This window comes from Bufo bufo, chromosome 10 (genome assembly GCF_905171765.1).
Source record: "Bufo bufo chromosome 10, aBufBuf1.1, whole genome shotgun sequence".
NCBI lineage: Eukaryota > Metazoa > Chordata > Amphibia > Anura > Bufonidae > Bufo > Bufo bufo.
Window position 1 is genome coordinate 10,670,514 of NC_053398.1, and position 13,336 is coordinate 10,683,849.

Sequence of the window (13,336 nt, forward strand, 5' to 3'; positions counted from 1 at the left end):
GCACAGCAAAGATGAAGACAGAAGAGAAGCCGGGCTGCGCGAACAAGTGGATTAAGGTGAGTTAAATTATTATTATTATTTTTTTAACCCCTCCATCCCTATTTTACTAAGCATTCTACATTAAGAATGCTATTATTTTCCCTTATAACCATGTTATAAGGGAAAATAATAAAGATCGGGTCCCCATCCCGATCGTCTCCTAGCAACCGTGCGTGAAAATCGCACCGCATCCGCACTTGCTTGCGGATGCTTGCGATTTTCACGCAGCCCCATTCACTTCTATAGGGCCTGCGTTGCGTGAAAAACGCACAAAATAGAGCATGCTGCGATTTTCACTTAACGCACAAGTGATGCGTGAAAATCAACGCTCATGTGAACAGCCCCATAGAAATTAATGGGTCTGGATTTAATGGGTCTGCACTGCACATGTGCAGCCGCCCTCCATTCATTTCAATGGGGCCGCTGAAAATAGCCAAGTGCTGGCTCAGCTATTACCATCTGCCCCATAGAAAAAAATGGGAGCAGGGGCCGCACGTGCGCGGTGCACTCCCATTCACTTGTATAGGAGCAGCGCTTAGTAGTGGACGGTCCCCTGGAAATCCGGGGTCCTCCAGCCACAGCTCTCCCCGATCCGTTCTCTTTGTAGGTGCGGGTCCCAGAGGTGGGACCCACACCTATCAGACAATGGGGGCATAGCCTAGCGATATCCCACATTGTATGTGATGGGAATACCCCTTTAATGCATGTTTAGCAGGCACATCTCTGGCAGGTGCTGTACAGGTCATGTGTTCAAAGCACTGTTTGGTATATTACTTATTCTATGGGGGTATAAACAGCAGGCTCTGTATGCACCATTTGTGCACAGCACTGCATGCGGCATCTGAGGCAGGCACCGTCTAAGGGTATCCGAGGCAAGCACCCTATTAGGAAACCTGCAGCAGGTGCCGTATTAGGGAATCGACGCAGGCAGCATATTAGGGAATCGACGCAGGCAGCATATTAGGGAATCGACGCAGGCAGCATATTAGGGAATCGACGCAGGCAGCATATTAGGGAATCGACGCAGGCAGCATATTAGGGAATCCACGCAGGCAGCATATTAGGGAATCCACGCAGGCAGCATATTAGGGAATCCACGCAGGCAGCATATTAGGGAGTCCACAGCAAGCGCCGCATTAGGGATCACAATGCAGGCGCTGTATTAGGGAATAAGCAGCAGGCACCGCATTAGTATTAAGAAGTCGGCGGCAGGCACCGCATTACGGACTCGGCGGCAGGCACCGCATTAGTATTAGGAAGTCTGCGGCAGGCACCGCATTACGGACTCGGCGGCAGGCACCGCATTATGGACTCGGCGGCAGGCACCGCATTACGGACTCGGCGGCAGGCACCGCATTACGGACTCGGCGGCAGGCACCGCATTACGGACTCGGCGGCAGGCACCGCATTACGGACTCGGCGGCAGGCACCGCATTACGGACTCGGCGGCAGGCACCGCATTACGGACTCGGCGGCAGGCACCGCATTACGGACTCGGCGGCAGGCACCGCATTACGGACTCGGCGGCAGGCACCGCATTACGGACTCGGCGGCAGGCACCGCATTACGGACTCGGCGGCAGGCACCGCATTACGGACTCGGCGGCAGGCACCGCATTACGGACTCGGCGGCAGGCACCGCATTACGGACTCGGCGGCAGGCACTGTACTAGGGAATAAGCAGCAGGGACTTTATTAGGGAGTCGGCGGCAGGCACTGTATCAGGGACATGGCAGCAGGCACCGTATTAGGAACTCGGCAGCAGGCACTTTATTAGGGAATTTGCAGCTGGCACAAAATTTGGGAACCCGTGGCAGGAACTGTTTGGAGAATCAGAGGCACACAGGGTTATTAAGGTATTTTTGGCAACCTCAGGATTTCTGGTGTATGTTTGACCCCTTAACCCAGGAGAGCGGTTAATTTGTTACTCAGGTAAAGAACAATCCCCAGTGACTACCATGTTCCCTCCATGTCAAAGACAGGGACAACTAAAGCTGCTCCACTATGTGAGGACCCCAAAACCCATCTCTCCCTATCTCTACTTCCTTGACCCTGTGGGTGTGAAATGGGCGAGAAGGATACTAGGAATAACTGCAGTTACATCCCAGCTTTCAGGATTTGAGTGAAGGTAAAATTTAAGAACGCCATTAGAGTTCTTTCATCTGATCTGTAGTTTTGAGTCTCTAAGGTTTTTGCTCTTTGACTGACCTGCCTTGTACATTGTATGCTGCCAAGTTTTTCATGACTCATTCAGAGGGAGGGGCGTGTACACCCAGCCTCTGTCTTGTGATCAGGTTCTTCTCAGTTGCTACATTCATTCGAATATACCTGATTTCCAGGAGTTGTGTAGACACCAATCTCAGAAAGATTTAAAAAAAACACATCTTACAGATCGGCACTGGATCACTTTTTGCTCTGAATGCTCTATTTGGCCGACAGACTTTGTTAATTAACTTTTAGAAGTTAAGAACTTTTTGCAATGAAACTTACTTGGGCCCTGCTGCTGTCCATGATGATAAAGGTAAGTGCTGTGTTTAACCAGCAGTCATATAGGGCAATTGGCTCAATGGGGAGATGTGCAAGGCAATTTATATTGGTGCAAACATCTGGAAATGGTGCAGGAAACATCGGGAGCTGGAACATATTAGAGAAGATGAATCATCCGCTCCGGTCTCTTATGTTGTCAGATGATCCTTGTTGCTAATGTAAAAACGGAGTGTGAATTTAATGAAAGTGACTGATAGAGATGTTGAAAAAATGGCTCTGAACTTTTTGCATTCAGTGATCGTTTGCTTGTATCTGATTAGTTTTTTATAAGGCTACTTTCACACTCGCGTTCGGTGCGGATCCGTCATGGATCTGCACAGACGGATCCGTTCAGATAATACAACTGTCTGCATACGTTCAGAATGGATTCGTTTGTATTACATATAAAATAGCCAAGATGGATCCGTCTTAAACACCATTCATATTCAATGGAGGACGGATCCGTTTTCTATTGTACCAAAATGTGTCAGTGAAAATGGATCCGTCCCCATTTACTTACATTTTGTGTAAGAACGGATCCGTTTGACTCAGTTTCATCAGACGGACACCAAAACGCTACAAGCAGCGTTTTGGTGTCGGTCTCCAAAGCGGAATGGAGACGGAACGGAGGCAAGCTGATGCATTCTGAGCGGATCCTTTTCCATTCAGAATGCATTAGAATGCAAACTGATCCATTTTGGACCACCTGTGAGAGCCCATGACGGATCTCACAAACGGAAAGCAAAAAAGCCAGTGTGAAAGTAGACGAAGTTTTTTTTTTTTTCTGAAAGATCCTTCCTTACCTCTCCTCTCGGCTCGAGATACAGTGTCCCGAGAAAAGTGGAGTGAGATGAACAATTTTCAAAGAAAAAAACAAACCCATACGATTTGGTGATACTTTGTTCATACTGTATGTGTCTAGGAGAAAATATATCAAATTTGTATCATGAGACATTGGAGCCTTCCATGAAATGTGTGGTTAGGTGAAGGTGGATACATTTGTAGGAGCACACTCCACAGAGAGGTTGTCTAAACGCAGCCCGTGTGTACGGCACGCCGCTGTAATTAGTGGATTCACCTGTCAGCCTATCCTGTGCCTGGGGGCTGCAGAATTAGAGGATATTTAACTTCATAAAAGACAATAATTATAACCAGGAAATGCTTCCATATCTGGACATTGAGCTACATGCCTAAACATGGACATGAAGTAGTCGCTAGTTTTGCCGTGCTATTATATTTATATGATAGTCGCAGACCTTCTTGTTTGGATTCTTAAAACCTTCACATTTTATCATCTTTTTATCAGTCGCCTGTGACCGTGTTATGCATTTACATGCCATAAATAGCGCGAAAATTGCGCATTAATATTCCCATTTTTAGAACAAAAAAAAAAAAGATTGTTCTCTAAAAAAATTCTCTAGGAGTGTTTAATAAAACCACCATTTAATAAGTATATCGGGGGTTAAATATCGATTACTTAGCTTCTACCTCACAATCAGAGCTCATTATCACGCCATCATAAACTGCACTGTAAACATTTGCTGCTGCTGGGGGGGGGCTGTACGGCCATCTTTTTTTTTATTCGATTTTTGTGTACGCCATCTTTAGTTGGGCAGAAAACTGGCATAATGATGATATGTTAGGACTGCTTCAATTTTTGTTTATTCATGTTTCTCTCTCTCTTTATATATATACACACAGTACAGACCAAAAGTTTGGACACACCTTCTCATTCAAAGAGTTTTCTTTATTTTCATGACTATGAAGGCATCAAAACTATGAATTAACACATGTGGAATTATATACATAACAAACAAGTGTGAAACAACTGAAAATATGTCATATTCTAGGTTCTTCAAAGTAGCCACCTTTTGCTTTGATTACTGCTTTGCACACTCTTGGCATTCTCTTGATGAGCTTCAAGAGGTAGTCCCCTGAAATGGTCTTCCAACAGTCTTGAAGGAGTTCCCAGAGATGCTCAGCACTTTTTGGCCCCTTTGCCTTCATTCTGCGGTCCAGCTCACCCCAAACCATCTCGATTGGGTTCAGGACCGGTGACTGTGGAGGCCAGGTCATCTGGCGCAGCACCCCATCACTCTCCTTCATGGTCAAATAGCCCTTACTTTCAAAGTTTTCCCAATTTTTCGGCTGACTGACTGACCTTCATTTCTTAAAGTAATGATGGCCACTCGTTTTTCTTTACTTAGCTGCCTTTTTCTTGCCATAATACCAATTCTAACAGTCTATTCAGTAGGACTATCAACTGTGTATCCACCTGACTTCTCCTCAACGCAACTGATGGTCCCAACCCCATTTATAAGGCAAGAAATCCCACTTATTAAACCTGACAGGGCACACCTGTGAAGTGAAAACCATTTCAGGGGACTACCTCTTGAAGCTCATCAAGAGAATGCCAAGAGTGTGCAAAGCAGTAATCAAAGCAAAAGGTGGCTACTTTGAAGAACCTAGAATATGACCTATTTTCAGTTGTTTCACACTTGTTTGTTATGTATATAATTCCACATGTGTTAATTCATAGTTTTGATGCCTTCAGTGTGAATCTACAATTTTCATAGTCATGAAAATAAAGAAAACTCTTTGAATGAGAAGGTGTGTCCAAACTTTTGGTCTGTACTGTATATTGTGGGAGATTAGCTGGTGGGGATCACCTTTTCTGAAAACAGACAGTCCATATGTAGGCAGTTTCTTAGAAAATCTGGCTGGTTGCCAGGTTTATTTAGCCCAAAAGGTTTGCACAGCAGAAAACAAACAAAACAGAAAGTAAATCCTTGCCATCCGGCGCCAAGCTATACAGTTATGTCCTGACTATACAGTGTGGGGCTGCTCCCCGACACCGCCAACACAAATGGTAAAGCAAACCTTTTATTTCTCTCGCATCCAAACATAGCTCTCCCTTCAGCCACACAGGTTACGATCCTGAGACTCAGCACATGAGAGCCCTGTTGTGCTCTCTTCCAGTTTATTTAAAGTCCACCTGGAGGTGAACTCCAGTGGACCACAATCTCTGGACCGGAACCAAGCCTGCCTTAGAGGCTGGAAAAACCCGGGCCGGATTCCGGTTCAGTCCCTGACAACAGAGCGCATGCGAGGTGAAACATACCTATCATCCACGACCTCGCCTCGCATACCATCACATATATATATACACACACACACACATATATACATACTCATACACATACACACACACACATTGCTGGGTGGGGGAAGGGGAGTTCAAAACCAATTTGAGGGTAAAGGGGAGGAGGTGCCCATTGCAACCAATCAGGTCCCGGCTTTTATGATGGTTGCAGTTCCGTCACTTTTCATTTGCACAGGTTATAGAAACATAGAAACATAGAATGTGTCGGCAGATAAGAACCATTTGGCCCATCTAGTCTGCCCAATATACTGAATACTATGGATAGCCCCCGGCCCTATCTTATATGAAGGATGGCCTTATGCCTATCCCATGCATGCTTAAACCCCTTCACTGTATTTGCAGCTACCACTTCAGCAGGAAGGCTATTCCATGCATCCACTACTCTCTCAGTAAAGTAATACTTCCTTATATTACTTTTAAACCTTTGCCCCTCTAATTTAAAACTGTGTCCTCTTGTGGTAGTTTTTCTTCTTTTAAATATGCTCTCCTCCTTTACCGAGTTGATTCCCTTTATGTATTTAAAAGTTTCTATCATATCCCCTCTGTCTCTTCTTTCTTCCAAGCTATACATATTAAGGTCCTTTAACCTTTCCTGGTAAGTTTTATCCTGCAATCCATGTACTAGTTTAGTAGCTCTTCTCTGAACTCTCTCTAGAGTATCTATATCCTTCTGGAGATATGGCCTCCAGTACTGCGCACAATACTCCAAGTGAGGTCTCACCAGTGTTCTGTACAGCGGCATAAGCACTTCACTCTTTCTACTGCTTATACCTCTCCCTATACATCCAAACATTCTGCTGGCATTTCGTGCTGCTCTATTACATTGTCTTCCCACCTTTAAGTCTTCTGAAATAATTACTCCTAAATCCCTTTCCTCAGATACTGAGGTCAGGACTGTGTCAAATATTCTATATTCTGCCCTTGGGTTTTTACGCCCCAGGTGCATTATCTTGCACTTATCCACATTAAATTTCAGTTTCCAGAGTTCTGACCATTCTTCTAGTTTTCCTAAATCCTTTTCCATTTGGCGTTTCCCTCCAGGAACATCAACCCTGTTACATATCTTTGTGTCATCAGCAAAAAGACAAACCTTACCAGCGAGGCCTTTTGCAATATCACTTATGAAGATATTAAACAAAATCGGTCCCAGTACAGATCCCTGTGGAACCCCACTGGTAACATGACCTTGTTTTGAATGTTCTCCATTGACTACAACCCTCTGTTGTCTGTCACTCAGCCACTGCCTAATCCACTCAACAATATGGGAGTCCATGCTCAATGACTGCAGTTTATTGATAAGTCTTCTATGTGGGACAGGTTATGATAAATCTCAATTGTTTTGTGTGGCTGATGCAATCCTGAGGTTGAGTGAAAAAAGGAATTTCCAGGCCATTTTTCTGGCTGTAAAACTAAGCATGTGATATGACAGGATGCCAAGAGCTATGGGAGATAAGAGACTAAAAAGCTGTGATTTATGTGGTTCTGACATAGTGCACCATTAGAGCGAGGTACGAGGCATTTGACACCTCAGACCTCCCTAGCCTACCTCACTAGATACAATAGAATATATAGGCTTAATTTGTTAACCCCTTAATGACTGGGAAATATAAAATTCTTCATTTTTTTCGTCATAACTTTTATTTTATTTTTTCCATTCACGTAGCCGTATGAGGGCTTGTTTTTTGTGGGAAAAGTTGTACTTTCTATTGGCAATTTACGGTAGCATACAATGTAGTGTGAAGCGGCAAAAAATTCCAAATGGGATGCAATTATAAAAAATAAAAATAAATCATGATTCCACCACAGTTTTATGGATTTTGTTTTTACAGCACGCGATTCCGGGTTTTTGTGCCTCCAGATGCCTTGGTCACATGTAACCATGGCATCTGAAGGGTTAAAAGTCCGGGATCGGTGTTACTGTCGGCTGGGGACATGAGCCCCAGGTGCCTGCTGTTTAAAACAGCAGGCACAAGTGGGCGCCATATTTAAATTCCCAACCGCGTGTCAACATCCTGTTTGATGCCGCTGCACCCAATGAGTGAATGGTCACTTCGGGAACACAAGAGATGGTCTCGGGGATTAAAGACGTTTTCCGAGATTTTCATACTGATGACTATCCTCAGGCTAGGTCATCAGTATCTGATCGGTGGGGGTCCAACACCTGGGACCCCTGCCAATCAGCTGTTTGAGAAAGCACGAGCACTCGCAGTAGCGCAGTGGCCTTTTCTCAGCTTTTCCTAGATTAGTGATGCCACATTATCTGGTAAATCCTCTAGACGCAGCTCAGTCCCATTCAATTGAATATACCATGTACGGCGCTGTGCTTGGTAAGCTATGATAGGCAGGAGCACTGGTATCTTCTCAAACAGCTGATAATGGGGGTTCCAGTTGTCGGACCCCCACCAATTATACACTGATGACCTATCCAGTATAAAAATCTCAGAAAACCATTTTAATCCTTTCTATTCTATCTTTATGTGAGATATTTTTATGTTTTAGTATAGTTCTGGATTGGGAGGGGGTCAGGCCGCCCACGTACATATTACATTACAGGAGGATCACACCACAATCAGCATAAACCACTGACCATTTCCATGCTCTGAGGAGAATGGAGCTAAAATCCCAAGGCCTCTACTCTATGGACGGGTGTGACTGTTCACATGACCAAAGGTAAACTAGGACTTTGGAATTTCTGTCGTATGCAGCAGCCAGAGAAGGCCACAGAAACAGCTGAACATGCTGTACCTACATTGTTTCCAAAACGCCCATAGAAATGAAAGTGATCTACAGAAACAGCATATCCTAACCTGCTCAACAGGCCGTGTCTGGCCGCCATATAGGAAGGGTAATCTTATCTCAGGCATAAATGTTTAAACGTTGTTAAGTATGGGAGGGGATTGTGGAAGGTATTGTAGATGGGGGTCACGTGGCAGGCACTATAGATGGTGATCACGTGGAAGGCACTATAGATGGTGGTCATGTGGCAGGCACTATAGATGGGGGCATGTGGCAGGCACTATAGATGGTGATCACGTGGCAGGCACTATAGATGGTGATCACGTGGCAGGCACTATAGATGGTGATCACGTGGCAGGCACTATAGATGGTGATCACGTGGCAGGCACTATAGATGGTGATCACGTGGCAGGCACTATAGATGGTGGTCATGTAGCAGGCACTATAGATGGTGGTCATGTGGCATTCACTGTAGATGGGCAGCACATGGCAGGCACAGTATATAGGGGGCATAGGGCATGCATTGTCTTTTCAGATCTGTGGCACACACTTAGTACATTGAGGCATGTGGACATATTTAAATGGGGCATACGGACATCAAGTTCTCCTGTAATTTTTACGACAATGATAGCGCATTCTTTTGCAGAATTCCTGCTGTAAAAAATACCAGAGCCCTGATAGACATTATTAGGACAAGGACTTTGTGGTTCCATTATAAATGAAAGCCATGACACCAGTGTAATCGGGGCCTGGGAGCGCGCTTCCTTCCTTGTTGTGAAACTTGGCACTGATTCATATGTTCTTTGAACATGTCTGCCACAAGAACACAGCTCCGCTCTCCCACCACACAGCACTGCCCAACTCCCAACACCATCTCTAAAATAACTTTGTAGAAACACTCCTGCCTTACTGTCTATACAAGCTTGCTGTCAGTAAAGGAGAACACTCTTAGGCTACTTTCAAACTAGCGTTTTTTTGTGGATCCGTCATGGATCTGCAAAAATGCTTCCATTACAATAATAGAACAGCATGCATCCATCATGAACGGATCCGGTTGTATTATGTCTTCTATAGCCATGACGGATCCGTCTTGAACACCATTGAAAGTCAATGGGGGACGGATCCGTTTTCTATTGTGCCAGATTGTGTCAGAGAAACCGTTTGGCTCCGCTTCGTCAGGCGGACAGCAAAACGCTGCAGGCAGCATTTTGGTGTCCGCCTCCAGAGCGGAGTGGTGACGGAACGGAGGCAAACTGATGCATTCTGAGCGGATCCTTTTCCATTCAGAATGCATTAGGGCAAAACTGATCCGTTTTGGACCGCTTGTGAGAGCCCTGAACGGATCTCACAAATTGAAAGCCAAAACGCTAGTGTGAAAGTAGCCTTACATCCAGTGACAGTAATCCTGGACATAGCTAATCCTACCACTGAGACCTGGATACAGTATGCAGTCTAGGCAATGCTCTGTGAGCTAAACACATCCCCAGCAGCTGCACATATCTCTCTGGGAGTTTGCTGCATTGTATCTGTCAGGATTTTGCTGTTTAGCTCACAGAGCATTGTCTAGACTAGATACAATTGTAACCACTTCTCAGATGAGAACAGGACTATTATACAATGTATTCAGTGGCTCAACCAGTGGTGTAGCGTGGGTTGCCAGCACCCGGGGCAAGCCATGTATTGCGGCCCGACCCCAACCTGTGGACAGGCCCCTTTTTGCAGATAACGTAGTGGATGTCGCCTGCAGTCCTATGTAACACCTCAGATAACACAGTAATAACTCTCTGAATACAGATAATGTAGTAGATGGGTGTGAGGTCCCAGAATTCAGAACACGCACAAGTCTGGGGCCAGGATGCGGCAGTGTGGGCCAAATTCTCAATCCATCCCCCAACCCTACCGTGAAACAAATATGTGGATGGATATTATTATATACGGTAGAATACAGCACCACATACCTCATCCATCCAGTGACATCTCCTGTGATGTAGACTTTCCTCAACGTCTTCATTTGGAGATAAGACCGCCATGACACCGCGTCTCATCTCTACAGAGTTTCACAGAAAACATTTTTAGATTCCTCACTTTACTATCATCTTTTACTATCATTATATACAGGGGGCCGTTATATATACTAATAATACAGAGGGGCCATTATATATTATAATACAGAGGGGGCTATTATATATACTAATAATACAGATCTCTGCTGTCTATATACCAGGCCTACCACCAGTATTACCCATTCATAAACCGCCTGGTCACCCTGGTGAAGGATGACCAGAGACAGTACTGCCCAGAGGATGCCATCTCTGCTGTCCAGTCCATATACCAGGCCTACCACCAGTATTACCTTTAATATACCGCCTGCCCACCCCACACCTAACACTCAGGGAGCTGTCACACTGACTGTGACACTGACAGTCTGACTGACTCACTGTCAGTGTCGCTCGACACTCATTCAGGCTGCCTGCTGTGGAGTCCTGAAGCGGCACACTGGGGCAGCCATCTTCTTCTGCTTGCTCCGGCTCCACAGTTTCTTTCCCTCCCGGAAGGTAGGCGGAGTTTCGTACTTCCGTGCGCGCCCTGGTGATTTATCAGGGCGCGCGCTCGTTCTGTTGAAACCGCTCCTCACTCTGCGGCGCTGCGCAGTGCAGCAAAGCAAAACTCAGTCAGTAAGATCATAGATTTTTTGCACAAACGGCGGCCAGCGCCTTCTGCAGTCTGGCGCCTGGGGCAATGGCCCCCCTGGCCCCTCCCCAATCTACATCACTGGGCTCACCAATTACTGATAATTGGAAAACCGGGTGCTCAAACTGTCAGTTTGCACAAAAACTGAATAAAACGATAATATTTAGTAAATGCTAATTGGCAGCACTCATCATCCCTGAAATTATGCTCTTTATTCACAAAAACAAATATTTATATATAGACATAAAATACCTAAACATAAAATAATGTATATGGCAATCAACCTGTGTATGTGTATATATATATATAAAATAATCAGTGTGTACAGTTATTACAAACTTATTATAAACTACGGGGCACTTGTGATTGCAGATATAAAAATAGTAATAACAGTTATAGTATTACAAAGATGCCTTGTTTCTTTTGCTATTATAGAAGTTAACTTCCTATATTGCGGAATAAAAAAAAATAAAAAAATAAAAAATAGGAGGATGGTAAAAGAGAATTCCTTATTCAGTTTATCCGCTTTACTTTAGTTCAATTTCCTCTCCTTTTGAAACTTATGACAAGGTGTACGTCGCAAAGCCTCTCCGTACAGTCTCCACCCTGATAGTACGGGGTGCAATATACCAAAATAACAGAACAGTCGCGCTGTGCGCCTTACTACATCCTTATACAGATGATATCCGTTTAGTCTGGATTTGATGTGGCAATGGCGGTTGCTATAGCCTTCATGTTACCCCTCTTATCCTCCTTTGTGTTGGGCGTGCTGATGGCCGTATATGATGTGATTGACAAGGCCGGCAAGTACGGACCTCCCGATTAGCTACGGCTTCATATATACCAGGTACATTCACACAACCGTAGACGTTTTTGCGGTACACAAATTGCAGATACCGGGCGCGTGCCTTCCGCATTTTGTGGAACTAAACATCTGGTCCATAATAGAACAGTATTATCCTTGTCTGTAAGGCAGACAATAGGACATGTTCTATATTTTTGCGGGGCTGCAGAATGGACATATGGATGCGGACAGAATACGGTGTGTTTTCCACATCTTTCACGGCCCCATTAAGGTAAACAGGCCGCATCCAACCCGAAAAAATGTGGATTGGATGCGGGCAAAAAGATACGTTTGTGTGCATGATCCCTTCTGTAGATATTCTTGCGTGCATTCAGAGGCTGGGATCCAGGATTTTCATGCCTGGATTCAATAGAAGCAAACACTCATTTGTGAGTGGTAGACCTGTACATCTTCTGAATGAAAACTAGAATGTCTCCATGAAAGACAGCAAGCAGAGGTCTTAAAAATGGCAAAACTCAAGTACCCACTGGAGTTGTCCTTTCCTGTTCCTGACAGCGCAATGAATTAGGGCTGGGAAATCTCACAGCCGGGACCAAGTCGATGATTTATATCATCCTCATAGTAATGTGTGGCCGCAGATCTTTCCTGTATGAGCTGGGGGCGTCCTTTTTGCGGCATTCAATATAAAGCCCTATATGAACTAGTGCCAGAGAAGGACTGGAGGGTTTGTTACATTGTAGATGGATGGCAGTACAATTTCTGGAATCAGTAGGTTATCAGATATCAGTTATGCAATACTGCTCCACCCCATCCCTCTTGTAGGATTTCAATGGCATCTAGCCACTGATAAGAACTGTAACGACTGTTTAAAGATAGATTCCAGCTACATGTATCACATGATATCACAGGTAGAGCTAAACTACCGCCAATTTCTGAAACAGAACCTCCAGATCAAACATTAAATGTTAAAGGGGTTCTGCACTTTCATTTAACCGACACCCAGGACCCCCGCCGATCAGCTGTTTGAGAAGGCAGCGGTGCTCCAATAGCGCCGCGGCCTTCTCACTGTTTACTGCCGGCACACTGACGTCCCGACTAGTATCAACTAGCGTGGGCAGGGCTAAGCTCCATTCAAGTGAACAGAGCTTACCCCCACCCAGGCTAGTTGATACTAGTCGTGACGTCAGTGGGCCGGCGGTAAACAGTGAGAAGGCCGTGGCGCTGCTGGCGCGCCGCTGCCTTCTCAAACAGCTGATCGGCGGGGGTGCCGGGTGTCGGACCCCCGCCGATCAGATGCTGATGATCTATCCAGAGGATAGATCATCAGTTAAATGAAAGCGTAGAACCCCTTTAAATGGTAACTGTCATATTTTTTGC

The 13,336-nt window shown here is 45.1% G+C and overlaps 1 protein-coding gene across 1 annotated transcript in view; it reads left to right on the forward strand.

The window, feature by feature from the left end:
- The first annotated feature begins 2,334 nt into the window (after window positions 1-2,334).
- LOC120981141 (tumor necrosis factor receptor superfamily member 11A-like) overlaps window positions 2,335-13,336 on the forward strand; it is a 43,760-nt gene continuing 32,758 nt past the window's right edge. Inside the window, exon 1 of the mRNA XM_040410654.1 lies at window positions 2,335-2,559. Within this exon, the coding sequence (XP_040266588.1) occupies window positions 2,518-2,559 (42 nt within the window). The 5' untranslated portion in view covers window positions 2,335-2,517. The remainder of the gene's footprint in view (window positions 2,560-13,336) is intronic.